This window comes from Marmota flaviventris, chromosome 18 (genome assembly GCF_047511675.1).
Source record: "Marmota flaviventris isolate mMarFla1 chromosome 18, mMarFla1.hap1, whole genome shotgun sequence".
Taxonomy (NCBI): domain Eukaryota; kingdom Metazoa; phylum Chordata; class Mammalia; order Rodentia; family Sciuridae; genus Marmota; species Marmota flaviventris.
Window position 1 is genome coordinate 51590432 of NC_092515.1, and position 19335 is coordinate 51609766.

At 41.0% G+C, this 19335-nt stretch overlaps 1 protein-coding gene, 1 long non-coding RNA gene and 1 other non-coding gene across 8 annotated transcripts in view; 2 read left to right on the top strand and 1 right to left on the bottom strand.

Moving 5' to 3' along the window:
* Cog4 (component of oligomeric golgi complex 4) overlaps positions 1 to 19335 on the top strand; it is a 29477-nt gene that overhangs the window by 6520 nt on the left and 3622 nt on the right. For 5 of the 6 annotated variants that reach the window (XR_003582416.2, XM_027932992.2, XM_027932994.2 and 2 more), the window contains exons 5-13: positions 752 to 945; positions 2611 to 2716; positions 3597 to 3754; positions 4628 to 4686; positions 6685 to 6818; positions 9356 to 9474; positions 10527 to 10693; positions 11600 to 11765; positions 16749 to 16811. Coding sequence is in view for 5 of the 6 variants with exons in the window: in XM_027932992.2 (XP_027788793.2) it covers positions 752 to 945; positions 2611 to 2716; positions 3597 to 3754; positions 4628 to 4686; positions 6685 to 6818; positions 9356 to 9474; positions 10527 to 10693; positions 11600 to 11765; positions 16749 to 16811 (1166 nt within the window). In the remaining variant the exon portion in view is untranslated. The remainder of the gene's footprint in view (positions 1 to 751; positions 946 to 2610; positions 2717 to 3596; positions 3755 to 4627; positions 4687 to 6684; positions 6819 to 9355; positions 9475 to 10526; positions 10694 to 11599; positions 11766 to 16748; positions 16812 to 19335) is intronic. The other variant, XM_027932993.2, reaches the window with a different exon arrangement.
* LOC114090990 (U6 spliceosomal RNA) lies at positions 1138 to 1244 on the top strand. The gene has a single exon (XR_003582449.2). It is a non-coding gene; the product is annotated as a U6 spliceosomal RNA (small nuclear RNA).
* Positions 3748 to 17724, bottom strand: LOC114090762 (uncharacterized). Its single transcript, XR_003582417.3, has 4 exons — positions 16606 to 17724; positions 10504 to 10924; positions 7262 to 7297; positions 3748 to 4661 (listed from the first exon to the last, which is right to left on the bottom strand). It is a non-coding gene; the product is annotated as an uncharacterized lncRNA (long non-coding RNA).

Below are 19335 nucleotides of genomic sequence, written 5' to 3' on the forward strand. Positions count from 1 at the left end.
ATGAAATTATTAGCTTTCTATTCTACACTTTCCTGTCTCTCTAGGAGTGTTCACTTGTGCATCCATTTATTGTGCAAACATTTGTTGAGTTCCTCTTTATATCAGGATATGTACTATTTATAATATGCAAAAATACTTTTCATCTTTCCACTCCTATTCCTTTGCTTATTTCATTCCCTTCTCCTGGAATTTATGTCTTTCTTATTCAGGCATCAAAATCCTGCCTATCTTTGAGAGATTGGATGTCACCTTCTCTAAGAAGCCTTTTTCATTACTTCAACCAGAAATGTGATTTGGGGGCACCTTTCTTAGGACACTTAAAATGACTGAATTTTATATAGTTATTTGGGCACATTCTCTTTTACTTAATTGTAACTCCTGTGACAGTAGAATCATGGCAAATTCATCTTGTAATCATCAGTATTACTATTATAGTGTCTTTGTTTTGTTTTGTTTTGGTTTTTGGTACCAGGGATTTAATCCAGGGGCATTTAACCATTGAACCACATCCCCAATCCCACCTTTTTTTTTTTTTTTTTTAAAGATAAGGCCACACTGAGTTATTAAGTCTGGTCTCAAACTTGGGATCCTCCTGTCAGCCTCAGTTGCTGGGATTACAGGTGTGTGCTTAGTATAGTATCTTGCACACAGTCTTTTGTACATACTTGTCAAATGGATAGTGGTGCACAGAGTGGCATGGACCCAACAAAGAATTTTTTAAAACTAATTCTCATTTTCTCCCCATGAGCAGGAAGTATGATTGATGCCAACCTGAAATTACTGCAGGAAGCTGAACAGCGTCTCAAAGCCATTGTAGCAGAGAAGTTTGCCATGGCCACCAAAGAAGGGGATTTACCCCAAGTAGAGCGCTTCTTCAAGATTTTCCCACTGCTGGGTTTGCATGAGGAGGGATTAAGCAAGTTCTCAGAATACCTTTGTAAGCAGGTATGGACCCTGATGGCTTGGTAGGATAATGGTTTGGTTCTTGGCTATTACTGTATACCAGGCATGGTCTAGACAACTACTGATGCACATTTTTTTTCAACAGACCAAGTGAAAATATAGGTAAATTAAAATGGAAATTCTCTGACAAGTTGAATCACCCCTTTTAAGCTATCAGTCAAAAACTGGCTTCTAGTGCTCACTTTGGCAGCACACATACTAAAATTGAAATGATACAAAGAAGATTAGCATGGCCCCAGTACAAGGATGACATGCAAATTTGTGAAGCATTCCATATTTTTTGCTGAATGTTTTCTTTGATATAAGGAGGCCGATTCATAGTGGGATAGGGAGAAGAAGCAGGGGAGGAATAGATGAACTCTAGATAGGGCATAAGGGCTGGAGGGGAAGGGAGCAGATGCATGGGGTTATTGATGGTGGAATGTGAGGATCATTATTAACCAAAATACAGACATGAAAACACGAATTGGTGTGAATATACTTTGTATACAACCAGAGATATGAAAAATTGTGCTCTATATATGTAATTAGAATTGTAATGCATTCTGCTGTCATATATAAATTTTTTTTAAAAAGGCTCCTAGGGGGCTAGGATTGTGGCTCAGTGGCGAAGTGCTTGCCTAGCACATGTGAGGCCCTGGGTTCAATCCTCAGCACCACATAAAAAAGAAGAAGAAACAAATAAAATAAAGTTATTTAAAAAAAAAAAACTGGCTTCTATTAAAAGCTGTTGGATCTTAGGTAATGAAGTCTCAAGACTTCATAACCAGGCTTGGGTCTCAAAATAAGCCATACTGACATGAAAGAGGTTAGGTCCCTTAAAGTTAAATCCTGAGAAGGAAACAGGGTTCAGTTCAAATCTCAGGGCTTTAGTGCTTTTCTTCCCTTTGAAAATAGGAACTGTCACTAGCCAAAGGAGGGTCCCCTGTTCTGTGGAATTTTTGTTGTTTTTTATTTTTGGTGCTTATTTGTTTTTGGATTGGTTGCTAAGGAATCCAGCCCGGGGCCTTTCATTTACTAGGCAGGTGCTCAACCACTGAGCTACATCCCCAACTCTATGATACTTTTTAAAATCAGTACTTTGCCACCAAGGCCCTAGAAATGGCTTCTAATTTTAATCCTTTAAAAGACCCTTTACACAGTGCACAAGTAGCCAAATTTCTTGTCCTGGCTCAACGAAGTACTGTTTATTTTTTGTTTGTTTTGTTTTAAATATTTATTTTTTAGTTGTAGTTGGACACAATGCTTTTATTTGTTTATTTTTATGTGGTGCTTAGGATCAAACCCAGGACCTCTCACGTGCTAGGCAAGTGCTTTACTGCTGAGCTACAGCCCCGGCCCCCACAAAGTACTGTTAATAATAATAATCTACACGTAGAGAAGAAAATGAAACTGAGGGCTCAGTTTGTTGGCCAATGGCAGTCCATATTTTCAAAGACAAGAATGTCCTGCCTGAGCTCAGAAAGCCAAGAACCCTCCAAAAGAGGTTCCTCTGTGCTGCCTGAGCCTCCAAGCATTAAGGGAAACATGGGAATAAACAAGTCAATGGGAGGTCTTTTTTGGAAAACTGAGACAAACCTAGTTGAGACTGGTCTTTGTTCAGAAATATATGTGGATTTTCTGGGTTTTTTTTTTTTTTTTTTTCAGGTGGCCAGTAAAGCTGAGGAGAACCTACTCTTGGTTCTAGGGTCAGATATGAGTGATCGAAGAGCTGCAGTCATCTTCGCCGACACACTTACTCTACTATTTGAAGGCAAGCCTCTTTCTCCACCCTATGGAGGCCAGAGAGATTTCTCTCTGACACCTGCATGCTAGCCTTTCTTCTGTCCCCTCTAATCCGATGCTTTAATCTAATCCTACAGTTTACTGTGTGTTGATTTATTGAAGAATTTACTTCCAGATTTAATATCTGATTAGCAAGACTAATTAAGAGCCACTACAATATTTTGATCCTCCCTGGTCCCCAAGACCCACATTCTATGAGTAAATTTCTTTTCTTTTTTTAAATTTTTTATTTATTTATTTATATGTGGTGCTGAGAATTAAACCCAGTGCCTCACACATGCCAGGCAAGTGCACTACCGCTGAGCCCAGCCTCCCTTTTTTTTATTTTTTGGTTGGTTGGTACTGATTAAACCCAGGGGCACTTTACCACTGAGCTACATTCCTGGCCTTTTGAATATTTTATTTTTAAATAGAGTCTCACTAAGTTGCTTAAGGCCTTGCTTAGTTGCTGAGGCTAGATTCAAACTTGCAATCCTTTTGCCTCAGGCTCCCTAGTTGCCAGCATTACGGGCATGGACCATTGCACCTAGCTCTGAGTAAATTTAACCCCAGGATAAATTACTGGAAAGAGAGTGATCCTGATTTCTAGAGATACAACTAGGAAAAAAAAGTATTTTTAATTTAACTTATCAATATAAATTCTCAAATGCTGGTTAGTATATCAGTCACTGTGCATATTAACAAATTTGCTTAACAACTCTCAGCACCAGCTACAACTATGTGTGTTCATTTTGTGTGGTGCAGCAACCCAAAAGGATTGAATTAGACCTGGATTAGTTCAGGATGGGAGAAAGGAGTTTATTTTATGAAACAACTATTTGCAGTTCAACCTTTTCACTTCCTTCTAGGGATTGCCCGCATTGTGGAGACCCACCAGCCCATAGTGGAGACCTATTATGGACCAGGGAGACTTTATACCTTGATCAAATATCTTCAGGTGGAATGTGACAGACAGGTAGAGAAGGTGGTAGACAAGTTCATCAAACAGAGGGACTACCACCAGCAGGTGAGCTGGGGAAGCTATCAACAGTTTAAAGCATTTTTAGTCAGGAATATAGAGTAGAGTACACTAGAGGAGAAAAAATTAAAAATGATGCAAGAATAAACAAATTTTAAATGCAGACTGGCATGCATTTTCCCATTACCACCTTGTTTTCAACTTGAGATATTGTCAAGATGGTGATGGATAGGAAATAGAACTTCCTAAAGAACACAACATATATGTTAGACCATTTCTTTAGTACAGAATGTACAACAGTGCCCTCTGGTGACAATATGAGGATTTTTTTCCTAAGTTCCTATTGAGTGATATGTAATTAGTCTTGAATTTCCCCTTAGTTCTTTCATTGCAAACATAACTTTGCTTATTCAGAATTTTATTTTTTACATTCCTTTGATCAGACAATGGAAAAGTAGTATATAGAAATAGGAGTAGCCTCATACAATTGTGTTTCCAGAACTCTAGACTAGGAGACTCTAGACAGTAATGCATTGGAACACCACTAGTATTACTTGTAAGTACAATAACAAAGGCAAGTGTTAGCATCTAAGCCAAAAGTTACTCTTTGACCCATTATGTTGGAAGCTTACCTCTGGCTTGAAGGAAAGGTATACCTGACAAGCTTACCTTTTTGTCGGGGAGGGGATGCTGGAAACTGAACTCAGGGGCACTTGACCACTGAGCCACATCCCCAGCCCTATTTTGTATTTTATATAGAGACAAGGGTCTTACTGAGTTGCTTAGAACCTTGCCATTGCTGAGGCTGGCTTTGAACTCCTAGCTAGCTTACCTTTATGCTTACATGCTAGAAGTTTGGAATAACAGAGGCAGATAGTTGGTGGGTGGGAAGAGTGTCCTCATTTTTGTGGTGTATTACAGTTCCGGCTTGTCCAGAGCAACTTGATGAGAAATTCTGCAACAGAAAAAATTGAGCCAAGGTAATCATCCTGTTTTCTTCAGCTCAAAGGAGTTTGAATTGATAGTCATATCTAATTCAGAGATTATGCTGCTATAATGTGGTCTGTGATTTTAAAATATTGTTTTGTAATGGAAGCTAGCATAAAAACAAATGTCTGTATAATATATATGTGGATCATAAAGAATAACAGATCATTGCAGTACTTTTGAAGCCTCGAAAATGATTCTCTTCATCCTTTCTCCCAAAGGTAACTATTACCCTAAAATTTTTAACTTTTATATAGTAGAGTTGCTCACCTAGCACATGTGAGGCACTGGGTTTGATCCTCAGCACTGTAAAAATAAGATAAAGGTGTTGTGTCTACCTACAACTAAATATATATATATATATATATATATATATATATATAATTTTTTTTTTTTAAAGACAATCCAGGCTTGCGGGTGTGGTTCAGTGGTAGAATGTGTCCTTAGCATATACAAAGCCCTGGGTTTAATCCCCAGTACTGCCTCATGCACACACAAAAAAGAAAAAAAAGTAAGTTACATTATAAAATGTGTTCATTCAATCAAATTTTTACTGATTACATATAATACGCCAGATACTGGTCCTTGTATGGCAGAAAGCAAAGTGAACAAAACAGTTAAAATTCTTTTCTTTGTGGCACCTACAGTCTAACAAGTGAACAATAATAATAGCTAACACATATGATGCTTACTATATGCCAGACGTTGTTCTAAGGACTTAACAAATGCTAAGCCATTTAGTCTGATGGGGGGTGGGGGGCGTATTTTGTTTTCTAGTTTTTTTCTTTCAGCACTGGGGATCAATCCTGGCATGCTAGGCACACAGTGCCACTGATTTAATCTTTCTTTAAATGTTTACAAATGAGGAAGCTATAACATGGGGAGGCTAATTGTCATGCCCAGGGTCATACAGTGGCAGGACCAGAAATAGAATCCAAGCAATTTGGCTACAGAGTTTATGCTGTTAACCAATATTATATAATGAATACAGGTTATAGGAGAGCATGTAATAAAAGGATGCAACCTAATCTGAGGAAGTTTCAGGAAGAATTCCTGAGGAAATGGCCTTAGATCTGAGATCTGGAGAGTGAATAGGAATATAAAGTGAGAGTGTCCCAGATAGAGTAAGAAAAATGTGTAAAAGTCCTATGAACTTAAGAAAACCAGTACAGCTGAACTGCAAAGTGTGAGGGAGCACCTGATATGAAGAAGTCCTTAAGAGTCAGGCTATTCAGTGTCTTATATCCTTTGAGCTATGGACACCATATGCTATGACCAGATTTTTGCTTTGGAAAGTTCTCTTCAGTGTGCAAAAGAAGTTGGCTTTTGTCTGTAACATGAGGTAGAGACTCAACTTCATTCTGTTTCATGTAATATCAGTTGTCCCCCCACACAATTTGTGGAAAAGACCATTCTTTCCCTATTGAATTGTCTTAGCAGTCTCATTCAAAATCAATTGACCATCTGGACGCTTAATTCCCTTACATTTACATGTCTATCATTATGCCAGTACCACACAGTCTTGATTGCTGTAGCTTTGTAAAAAGTTTTGAAATTGAGAAGTGAGTCCTCTAATTTTGTTTTTTCAGGATTGTTTTGGCTATTCACTGGGCTAAATGCATGGGTGTGGGACACATTTTAATAGTGTATTCTAAAATCCTACCAAGGCTGAATTAGAGGTTGGAGAAGTATATTTTCTTTCACATAAGGGATAATTTTTTTCAAACCACAAAAGAAAACCCACTTTCCTAGCCTCATATTTATCCAGGGCAAATTCTTAAGCATAAATGATTCAGGTGAAACATATAAGGGGAAAATGTGGTTGACAGCTGTCTTTTATAGACAGGCAGCAGAGCCAGGATGACCATCTGGCAGGGCTGATCCTTATGGTCCCAGTGGGGAGGGGGATCTGAGGACCATGTTTGCTCTGTAGCTATTCTATTTGAGGGAATCCAGTATCCTCTTTATTCTTTCTGCCTTGTGTGTCTCAGGGAACTGGACCCCATTCTGACTGAGGTCACTTTAATGAATGCCCGTAGTGAGCTGTACTTACGCTTCCTCAGGAATAGGATCAGCTCGGATTTTGAGGTGGGGGACTCCATGGCCTCAGAAGAAGTAAAGCAAGGTAAAACATGTTTCCCATAATCTTTGAGCAGGCTGGCTTAAATAGTTGACACTGTCTTCTCATAGTTAAGCCACAGATCTCCTATTAAGGGAATAACTGGAGCTTTTTAGTTTCTAGGGGTCTCAGGCCAAATTGGCTCTCAAGAAGAAATTTCAGTGCACCATGGCTTAGAAATGGACTGGACCTCTGAGGGCCATTTAAATATTTTATAGGCAAGGAAAACTGATACTCAGTTTTAAATGATTTGCCCCTGTTCTTTTCACTACACGCTGCTTTATGCCAGCTCTGGTTTAGTTTTGTTGTCAGATTTTTGGAGATGTGTACATGATAGATAGTTTAAATATAACAAAAGAACTTATGTAACTGCACTAGGGAACTTTGGGGAATGATAGAAATGTTATAAAACTATGGCCAGAGATGTGGCTTAGTGACAGGGCACTTACATGTCATATGTGAGGTCTTGGGTTTGATCCCCAACACTAAAAAGAAAAGAACAAGAAATATTACAAAAGTGATTATGGAAATTGTTGCACAAATCTATAAAGTTACTAAAAATTATTGAATTGTACACATACAGTGGATAAATTTGTGAAATAAATTATACCTCAATAAGAAATTTTTTAAATATATGATGCAGAGGAAGTTTTTATCCCCTTCCCAGCCTTCCAGTTCCACTACTCACATTTTTTTTTTTCCGCCAGGGAGTGTATCAGGGATTGAACCCAGTGGCACTTTGCCACTGAGCTAAATCCCCTGCCCTTTTTTATTTTTTGAGACAGGTTCCTCCTATGTTGCTTAGGGCCTTAACCTCCTGAGTGTGCTACCATGCCCAGCTCCATCACTCACACTTATTTGAAGGGATAATGACAATTGAAGGAAAGGTGGGGGGGCACAGTCTAACTTCAATTACAGATTGACTCTCCAGTATTTGACATGAGATGGGGTCTCACTATGTTGCCAAGGCTGGTCTCCAACTTCTAGGCTCAAGGGATCTTCCCTCCTTAGCCTCCTGAATAGCTGGGACTAGAGGCACACACTAGTGTGCCCACCTGACTTTCCAGGTTTTTAAGATGACCATTTTCCCAGTGCAGTGGTGCATGCCTATAGTCCCAGATATACAGGACATTGAGGCTTGAGCCTGGGTATTCAAGCCAGCCTGGGCCTCCTTTGAAACACTGTCTTTAAAAAAAAAAAAAAAAACCTCAAATTCCTGCTGGACAAGTACCTACAGAATTCCTGAACTGGGGATTTGAGACCCAACCAGTGTCTGTGGCATGCTACTTGGATTGTACCAATGAGACACAGCAAGGGATTTACTGATTTGACATTTAAAGAAAAATGTATTCTGATTAGGAGTTTGGTGCTCATCAGTGTACATACGGTTTAAAGCTATGTTGTCAATATAGTAGCCAGCAGCCACATGTAACCATTGAAATTCAGATTTCATTAAAATTATATTTTAAACTTTAGGTCCTCAATCCCACTAGCTACATTTGAAGTGTTTAGTAGCTGCCATGGCTGTTGGCTAGGATAGTGGACAACACAGATATAGAATATTTCTATCATCACAGAAACTCCTATTGAATACTGCTAGTTTAGAAAATGAAATGTTCTGTATCCACTATATTTCAGTCTTTGCCCTGGAAAGCTATATCTTTTGACTCTTAGTATTAATCCTAAGAAAATAATAAAAATAGAGTAAAAAGTTGTTTGTACCAAAGTCTACATTGTTACCTCCAATTATGAGGCTATCTTCTTATCTCCAATAGTGGCAAAACACTTGGAAATAACCCAGATGTCTAAAAATAGGAGATTAGCTAAAATAATATGGATTTTTGTATAGCCATTAAAAATAAGTAATAGCCATCACAGTGGTATAAGTGTTCAAAGCCAGCTTCAGCAATTTAGTAAGACCCTGTCCCAAAATAAAGACTTAAAAGGGCTGGGGATGTGGCTCAGTGGTTGAGTGCCCCTGAATTCAAGCCCTGATACCAAAAAATAAATAAGTAAGCTAAGAGCTGGGGATATAGTCTCAGTGGTAGAGTACTTGCCTAGCATATGTGAAGCCCTGGGTGCAATTCATAATACCACACACACACAAAAAAAAGTAACCTAAGCCAGGCACAATGGCATGCTCCTGACTAGTCCAATGACTCCGGAAGCTGAAGCAAGAAGATCACAAATTGAGCCAGCCTTGGCAAGTTTAAGGCCAACCTGGGCAACTTAGCAAGGCCCCATCTCAAAATAAAAAGGGTTAGGGAGATAGCTCAGTGGTAAAGCTCTCCTGGTTCAATCCCCAGTACTAAAAAAAAGTAAGCTACACTGGGAAAATGAATAAATAAACATATAGAAACATGGAAACGATTTGTGATATAATTTTAAAGCAAAATAGAAATTGCATTTGTGCTATGATTATAACCATGTAAAGCCAGGTACTTATTTGGAACAAGAAAGAACCTTTAAAAAAAAATGAAAAAAGTTGTTCCCATACCCTTGGGGGAAAAAAAATGAATATTCCTATCTTTGCTATCCCCTAGAACACCAGAAGTGCCTGGACAAACTCCTCAATAACTGCCTACTGAGCTGTACCATGCAGGAGCTAATTGGATTGTATATTACGATGGAGGAGTACTTCATGAGGGAGACTGTCAATAAGGTAGGACAAAGGACAAATCTATGGGGCTGCTTGTCCCAAGAAGCCAAGCTAAAGGAAGTAGCTGAGGCCTGTCATATTTTTTGGTCCTTTTTTTTTTTTTTTTTTTTTTTGGTACCAGGGATTGAAGTCAGGGGCACTTAACCACTAAGCCACATCCTCAGTCTTTTTTTTTTTTTTGTATTTTGTTTAGAGACAGAGTCTTGCTGAGTTGCTGAGGCTGGCTTTGAACTTGCAATCCTCCTGCCTTAGTCTCCTGAGCCACTAGATTACAGGCGTGCGCCATGGCACCCAGCTTGGTCCTGCTTTAAGAATAATTTTACATGTGGACTGAGTGTCACTACTTTATATGATAAGAAGTATTTTTGGATACTCTTGTTTTTGTTTTTGTTTTGTGGTGCTGGGGCTTGAACCCAGGGCCTGGTGCGTGCAAGGCAAGCACTGTACCAACTGAGCTATCTCCCCAGCCCTTTGGATACTCTTACCATAACTTTTGTCATAACTGCTCATATACCAAATTGGGATTTCTTTTCCAAAGAATACAAAAGAACAGCTCCGCTCCCCAGGGAGCCTACTTGTTCCCAACCTTCCTGGAGGTATATAGGTGAGGAGCCTTGAGGAAGTACAGTCTCCTATGTCTGAAATCCTAGGTGATGGATGTTTCCAAGACAAAGGCCATTAACATAAAATTTCATGATGTAGTAATCAATATAGAGAAGCTAGCTATTTTGGCAAGCTTGTGAGAAGAATATGCCATATTACACGGGGTGTGGTGACACATGCCTATAATCCCAGTGGCTTGGGAGGAGCCTGAGATGAGGATCTTGAGTTCAAAGCCAAATAAAAATACAAAAAAAAAAAGGCTGGGGATGTGGTTCAGTGGTTAAGGGCCCCTGAGTTCAATCCCTAATACCAAAAAAAAAGAATATGCCATATTGTGAAAAACATGGGTAAGATATAGAAAAGGGAGCAAAGCCAGAACTATATAACCAGAACCATCTAGAACATGACATGCAGAACTGGGATACTCACTGGGTACTTTGTCTTTTGGGTAGGCTGTGGCTCTTGACACCTATGAGAAGGGTCAGTTGACATCCAGCATGGTAGATGACGTCTTCTACATTGTTAAGAAGTGCATTGGGCGAGCTCTGTCCAGCTCCAGCATCGACTGTCTCTGTGCCATGATCAACCTTGCTACCACAGAACTAGAGGCTGACTTCAGGTACACTTGACTGCCTTTCTGCTTCTCAGGTACAAAGGTCCTAGTAGTGGTTGATTCCCAAGCCCATTTGTTTCTTAATTTTCTTTATGATTCTAGTTCAGGTCTGTATAAAATAAAAACTTCTATCCTTAACACAACATCCTTGGCTCCCAGCAGATACCCATCAGTGAGGTACCTTAAGTGCAAATTTCTGTTCCCTCCATTGGGATGAAGGGGTCTTTGGTCTCAAACCTAGGAAGAAAAAGAGGTGATTCAGATGAAAACAGTAGTTATAATAATGATCATAGTTACTATTTCTGCGAGCCAGGCACTGCTAATTCCTTACTCTTTTAGTTCTAGTAATAACCCTATGAGGTAAGAGCTATTAGCTGTATTTTGTAGATGTAGAAACTGGGGCTTAGCAGATTCTATACCTTGTCAAAGATCACTCACCCCATAAGTGATGTAGTAGAGTCCAGAACTGATTCAAAACCTTTCCTCTCAACTCCTACATGGTACTGCCTTTCACTAAGCTGTACTGCCTCCTCTTTGTTAGAGCTCGTATTAATAACTAAAAGCCTCATAAGAAGTACATTGGCTAAAGGCACAACTAAAATGACATCATCAATACCATCGTAGAATAGACAGTGTAGAAACTGAATCCTTCCTTCCCCTTCCCCCAACTCTGCTATGTATCAATTAAAAAAAAAAAGTTCAATCTCCTCTGTAAATTTTTGTATCCTTGAGGGAGTGTTGATTACTGTCATACCCTGAGTCCTAAGGTCTCCTATAGTGGTCTACAGGATTTAGTTATCTCCCCAGAAGAGTAGATGGTGTTGCTGGGTTAGGGTTATGGACACTTCAATCATACCGTCCTAGAGGCCAGGTTGAGCACTGTCACTCCCCATATGCCATTCTGCCCCCTAGGGATGTTCTGTGTAACAAGCTGCGGATGGGCTTCCCAGCAACCACCTTACAGGATATCCAGCGTGGGGTGACAAGTGCCGTGAACATCATGCACAGCAGCCTCCAACAGGGCAAATTTGACACAAAAGGCATCGAGAGCACTGATGAGGCCAAGCTGTCCTTTCTGGTAGGTGACCCAAAGATTGGGACCTGGGTCAGTTTTTCTTGAGAGGTTAAACTGTGACCTCTAAGCCATAGTATAAAAAGCCTCAAGGTGAAGACTTTGCCTTCATTATCTGTACAGAAAAATGTCTCTATGAGGCTCTTATGCAGGGACCTATTCTGAGCAGCCTGAGCCTAAGATATGCTTTTTGGGGGAGTGGGGGATGCTGGAGATTGAACCCAAGGCCTCACACATGCTGGGCAAGCACCCTACCACTGAGCCACACCCACAGCCTAAATATGCACTTTTTCCTGCTGGAAGACTGGGTTCCTCAACTCTCCTGAATGCTCATTCCCAAGACCTCTGCCTGGCTCTTCAGTGGTCCCACAGGGTAGCCAGCTTGGTGTGCATCTGCCAGGTCTCCAGACTGCTTCTCTGAGGAGAGGCTCACAGAAGGGGTAGGTGCTAATGCCTACCAAGACTGCTTTTCTAGCAACTTCCTTTGGAAAGGTGACCCTGTTATAGCCCTTAGCTGCTTAGAATAAATGACAGGTACAATTGAAGCAATGAGTCTTACAGGGCAAATTTTTGTGACAGTTGAAAATGGAGAAGCATGGAAGAATGAAAGGTCTTATAGAAAGTAACATCCAGTTCATGATGAGTCACTGGGAACACAGGACTCTGAAGTTCATTATCAGGCCTCTCTGGCCCATGCCTCTTGGCCCGAGTGGGAATAGCACTGTCACAAGTCCATTATGCTCCATCCTTTATATTGGCTAGATTCTGAGTCTTGGCTTCTGAGGCTCAGAGACTGAAGGAAACATCCAATAACAGAGCTCTCCTTCACCAGTCCATAGATGGTGATGGATGCAAAATTGTATATATACATTTTTCTAGAAGTAAGGTCCTTAGTCTGTCGGATTATTAAAGAGGTCTGTAACCCCAAGAGTTCAAAGTGTTGTTTTTAGAGACAGAAGTCCTAACTTACTAAAATCTACCTTGTCCCTGTGCAGGGGAACCACATTAACCAGTCTGTCAGACTGGTTAGTGTGAAGACTATTTAAGCAGCCCCACTCACTCTTGTCACTAAGTATTTTCCCTGGGCATGAGTTCCTTTAATCTGGGATGTTGCAATTGTTGCCAGAAAAGAGGATCAGCTCCGAGAAATTGTTACCTGTGAAATGTGGTACCTTTGGAGAACTTTGCCAAAATTTCTAGCAACCAGCATCATGAATTGACTTAAAGATTCATTCATTTCTGTGTGCAGAAGCTTTCATTGGCTTTGCTGCCTACCCCATAAAAGCTAGATATCTTTACCTGGTCATCTATTTAAGTCCTCCCAAATCTTTCCAGTCCTGTTTTCCACTTGACTCCACACTTCCTCAAGGCTGGCCAGTATGCCTTCAACTCACTCCTTGCTCTATGAGGACCTCCCATTCAGAAAGCTTCATTGTTGGAGGATCCAAAAGATAAGGCCAAAAAGAAAGGTGGTGCTAAATGCTTGGTGACAAATTTCTAGTTTTCCTTATGCCAAGCACTTAAAAATATCATCATTCCCACCACAGAGCCTACCTTTTATGACACTTTTGATTCATTTGCCTGTTAGAATGAATTTCCCAACTGTACTGACATATCATTTTTCATGAGCAGGATAAGCCCTGTGAATCCATGCTTACAAGGATTGTCAGTACAAGGGAAACTTTGAAATCAACACCATCTGAATTCAAATCCATTTTCCCCTTATGGCAGTTATTTTTGGTGTCCTTAAATGCCTTGGAAACATTCTTGTTGTGGCCTTCATCCTTCAGCTGTCAAGACAGTGCAGTTATTTCTCTGGAAACTTATTAAATAAGCATGTTTGTGTTGTAGCCTTTAGCCTTTTCCCTCCATACTCAGAGTGGCCTAAGCAGCACTGTCAACAGTGTGATTCTTCAGTATAGACTGCAGGAAGCCAGCAAGGGAAGCAGTCAGAGGAAGGACTTCCCAGTCTCAATCCCTGGAGTTCTGGGATTCTCCTTATATCTTGAGGTCCTTAAATTCCTGACTTATGGCTCTTCCCTACTCTGCCCTCCTGGCCATGCCACCAGCACACCATGCCACTCTAGAGACACTGAGACCTCTCAAATTGCTCCCACTCACAACCTATAGAATAGTATTTGTACACTACAGCAGTGCTCATGTGGCATTCAGCTTTCTGTCTCCCCTTCCTTCTGTCCTTACTTTCTCTTTCTTATAGTACTGGGGATTGATCCAGGGTCTTACACATACTAGGCAAGTAAGTCTGAGCTACTTCCCTACCCCTTTTTGTTTTATTTTGAGACAAAGTCCTGCTAAGTTCCCTAGGCTGACCTTAAACTTTTGATCCTCCTGCTGTAGCCTCCCAAGTAACTGGGATTACACCCAGCTGTATAAAACTTTTCTCTGAAGAGTCCTCAGTGCCATTCCACTGACCACAGAACAAAGGGCCAGCTATTCAGCACAGCACTGAAAGTCTACTCAGACCTCGCCTACCCCTGTAGATCTGTGTCACTGTCACTCCCTCTGTGTGTTTGTGAGCTCTGTTGGTCTCCCAAACATTTCAGAGTTTTTCTGCCATTCTGCATTTTCTTACATTATCCCTTTTCTAGAGTTCATTCTTTAATTTACTCATTCAACAAATACTGATTGATAAGCTTCTGTATGTCAGGCACCGTCCTAGGTTCTATAGGTGAGCTGTCCAACATATAGCTACTAGCCACAGTGGCTATTTAAATTTACATTTAATCCAGGCGTGATGGCACACGCTTGTAATCCCAGTGGCCTCGGAGACTGAGGCAGGAGGATCACAAGTTCAAAGCCAGCCTCAGCAAAAGCAAGGCATTAAGCAACTCAGTGAGACCTTGTCTCTAAATAAAATACAAAATAGGGCTGGGGATGTGGCTCAGTGGTCGAGTGCCCCTGAGTTCAATCTCTGGTATCAAAAAATAAATAAATAAATAAATTTAAATTTAGAACTAAAAATAAACAAATTTATATTTAATCTGAGTGTAGTGGCAGATGCCTGTGATCCTGGTGACTCAGACCAAGGCAGAATGATTGCAAGTTCAAAACCATTCTGAGCAACTGTCTCAAAAGATAAAAAGGTCTGGGGATATACCTAAGTGGTAGAGCTCCCTGGGTTTGATCCTCAGTACTGCAAAAATTAGTAAGTAAATTTAAAAAAATCTTTTAAAAACTTAAAGTTATATTTAAAAATCCAGTCCCCGAGTCATGCAACGCACATTTCAAGTGCTCAGTAACCATAGATAGCTAGGGGCTGGTATACTAGACAGTTCAGATTTAGAATCTTTGCATTATCAAGAAGTCAAATAGTACTGTACTAGAGATATAGTGGTGGTGAAAACAGGCTAGGTCCTGCCTTCACGGATCTCATTCTAATGGAAAAAGCAGACAAGAAACATGTATTCCAGATAATGTCAGGAAAACTATGTACCCCTGAGAAAATATCAGTGGGCTGGTGAGTGTTGCTCAGTGGTAGAGAGCTTGTCTAGCATGTATGAGACCCTGGTTTCAAAACCTAGCAATATACACACATCCCAAATAGAATAGTGAGCTGGAGAGGCTGATGGGGTGCAGAAGTGTACTCACCCTCATCTCCTCTCAGAACCATTTCAGCCTTACAAGTTCAACTCAGCCACCAACTCTGCCACACAGCCTCCCTTGCATTCTGCAGAATCAAAGCAGTTCTGCTTTCCTCTACGTAGCTGTAGGAGTTTGTGCCTTGATAATCACTTTTGTCACATGCTGCTTCTAGTCTCTAAGGAAGTAATGAAAGAAGGAGCTGTTGGCCGAGTGGGGACCCCCCTGAATTCTAATCCTGGTTTCAATCATGTGGCCTTGTCACTAGCTTTGGGTTTTGGTTTTGGTTTGGGGTTTGTTTTTTTGTTTGTTTTGGTACCAGGGGTTGAATGCAGGGGCACTTAACCATGAGCCACATCCCCAGCCCTTTTTTTGTATTTTTATTTAGAGACAGGGTCTCACTGAGTTGCTTAGGGCCTCACTAAGTTGCTGAGGCTTTGAACTTGTGATCCTCCTGCCTCAGCCTCCCGAGCCACTAGGATTATGCGTATGCACCACTGTTCCCAGCCAGCCTTATCACTTTTTTGAGTTTCTGTCCCCGTACCTGTTTTATTTTCTTCATAGTATTTATCACCACCTGACATTATATAATATATATATTTGTTTACTATCAGATTTCCCTTCAAGTATGTCAACTCTATTGTAACAGATGGTATTGTGCCATGTGTGTGCATTGTGCACACTGGAAATTGAACCTAGGCCTCACACATTCTGAACATACACTCTACCACTGAGCTATTCCCCTGCCCTGAGCGGGTGGATTTTGTCTGTTTGGTGAACTGCTTTCTCCCAGATGTCTGGAACAGTGCATGGCCCATAGCAAGTACTCAGTAAACATTTAGTCAGTCAGTGTCGGCCGACCTTGGTGAACTATTTTACCGGCTAAAGAGTATCATTTCCTACTCCTATAAACAGGACCTGATAATACTTTTAGGCAGGTATTCAGTAGAGGTAGTGAGAATATAGTTGAGAAAATGCCTACTGGGTGGCAGGCTCTCTGGAAGCTCTTGGTTAGTAAACATCAGACCTTATATCCCTAGCCCAGGATTGCCAATTTGGAGGCCAGGACTTATCCTTGACCTGTGTGCCTGAGTCATTTCTGTTCTGTAAGTAACATGGAGCAAAAAAACCTGGAAACTAGGCTCTCCCTGTGCAGTCCTGATGCTTTGCTGTCTTGGCATCAGGCACAGAAGAAAAGGTGAGCCTTGTTCACCATTCTCCCCAGTCCAAGACCTAAGTATCCCACCTGATGACGGTGATGCGGGCTTTCCTTAGCATCTTAGAGCCCTCTCTGAGCCTCATGGAGTACAACTGTCAGCCAGTCTGGCATTGGAGTAGGCAGCAAGCCCAGTGAACAGGACCTCACATTTTTCCTTCTTCATCTCACAGGTGACTCTGAACAATGTGGAAGTCTGCAGTGAAAACATCTCCACTCTGAAGAAGACTCTGGAGGTACAAGGGAAATTGCCTATCAGCTTTTAGCAGCTATAGCTTGCCATTTTGAGAAACAGCCCTATACTCATTATGGTGGGGACTGGAGCATTCTCTCATTTGAGCCATACTCAGGGGGATTCATTAGTGATTGTCATGATAACAAGACATCTGTGGACCATGGGGAAAGCTCTGGCCATGAGTAGGAAGACTAGAATTCAAATTAGATCTTCCAGCTCATATTTGACATAGAACCTTAGCCAAGTCCCTTAACTCTGAGCCTTAGTTCTCTGAGCCTTAGTTTTGTCATCTGTAAAATGAGGGACAGATCTCTACCCTGCCCTGGGTTTGTTGGGTAACCTAATGAAAAACAAGGTGAAAACACTTTACAAAAAAGTATACTATTTTTATGACAAAACTCTGGATATGACATTAAATAAGGATCCCCAAACCCTGTTCAAGCTAGTAGCTGGGTTCTTGTTGGTTTGTTTACTTTTTTAGTTGCTGTTATTTTAAAGGAAGGCAGCAGAGTTGAGGAGAAATTGCATGGACTATGAAGTCAGATACTATGGAGTTCAAATCTCCACTTGATCTCTGTGGCTTTAAGCAAGTTCCATAACCTTCCTGAGCCTCGGTCTCCTCACTTTTTTGTTTGTTTGTTTATTTATTTAGTAGTTGTAGATGGACGGTATGCCTTTATTTCATTTGTTTATTTTTATGTTGGGCTAAGGATCAAACCCAGTGCCGCACACATGCTAGGCAAATGCTCTACCACTGAGCTACAGCCCCAGCCTCCTCACTTTTAAAGCAGGAATCGTAACCTCTTCCCCAAGGAAGTTATAGTCAAGTGAATACAATAATATAAAACACCTGATACAGAAGAGGAATTCAGTGGTACTTTTTTTTTTTTAATATTTATTTTTTAATTTCGGCGGACACAACATCTTTTGTTTTGTATGTGGTGCTGAGGATCGATCCCAGGCCACACGCATGCCAGGCGAGCATGCTACCGCTTGAGCCACATCCCCAGCCCCTCAATGGTACTTATTAATTATAATAGTTAAATAACAGCATGGCTGGTGTATGCTATAATCCTAGTCCCTTGAGAGGCTGAGGAAAGAGGATTGAAAGTTGAAAGCCAGCCTCAGTAACTAACTGAGCAATTTGAGAGACCCTGTCTCAAAATAAAAAGGGTTGGGGATGTGGCTCAGAGATAAAGCACCTCTGGGTTCAATTCCTGGTATTAAAAAACAAAACAAAAAGAATAGCATGGATCAATCATTTTGCTAAATATTAGGAAATGAGGTGCCCAATTCTTCTCCACTCCTAGACTCAGCCTCTGGGATACGAAGGAGGCTAGGGTCCTGCCTCCAGTGGGTACTACTATAGAGGCAGAGGCTTTGCAGCAGAGGCAAAGGGCTGCTTGCACAAGCTGTTGTGAAGTGGGCACTGTGAAGACCAAGGAAGAGGCTGGAATCAGCACACAGGCCTAGTAGCTAACAGAGTTCCTGAGCTCAGGATATGGAGATATGGACTAACTTAGGAATTTACCCCAAGGAGGCTCTCAAATAGAATAAAATAAGGTGATGCTCACAATGTATCAATAACGTGTCTCTTGTGTCGTGTGTTTAACAAGGAGGCTTTCATCATTGTTTTTAAGTCATGGCACTTGAGATTGTATTCCTAGCATCATCCTGTTTGAGTATTTTGTTTGTTTTTGGCAATGGAGATTTAACCCAGGGGCACTTTTCTGCTGAACTACATCCCCAGCCCCCCCCCCCTTTTTTTTTTTTTTGAGACAGCGTCTCACTAAGATGCTGAGGCTGGCCTTCAGCTTGCAATCCTCCTGCCTCAGCCTCCCCAGCCACTGGGATTATAGGCTTACACCAAAGCACTCTGCATGGCTTCATCCTTGTCAATCTGTTGTATTTTTAAGTAAAATTTTAGGAAATGTTAGACATTCATAACTAAGCCAGTAGAATTAGCCAAATAAAAGGTGGGTAGCAAAAAAAACGGAGAAATTCCCATAAATTAGACTTGCATTTCAAAGATACTCTTTCTCAGCCTCATCAGCAGCTCTTTGTGATAAGCAGATTCAGGGGGCTGATACCCATTTCCAGATGAGGTGAACAGGCTGAGTGTGGGAGCTGGGTCTGCTGCCCAATAAACCAGTTCATTTGCATCTCTCCACACTGCTTCTGGTGTATCCAAAACAGCACAAACTTTATAAGGACTACTACAAGAAATGTGGGCAGCTCCTGGCAACCCAAATTACCATGAGTTTCAGGCTGGACCCCTATGAAGTTCTCTACACCTGGGCTCTAGTGCAGTGATCAGGAACAAACACCCTGAAGCTGCAATTCCTGAGGTACAATCCCAGTTCCACAACCTACTGCTATGGCTTTAGTAAGTTATTAAATTCTCTGTGCCTTAGTTAAATCTGAGTAATGACTGTGATAATTTCCCTTTGACAGTCAGTCCTAAATATTGAAGAGGTAAAAAGTACAGCAATAATAGTGTCAGCCAGGTATGGTAACACATGGTA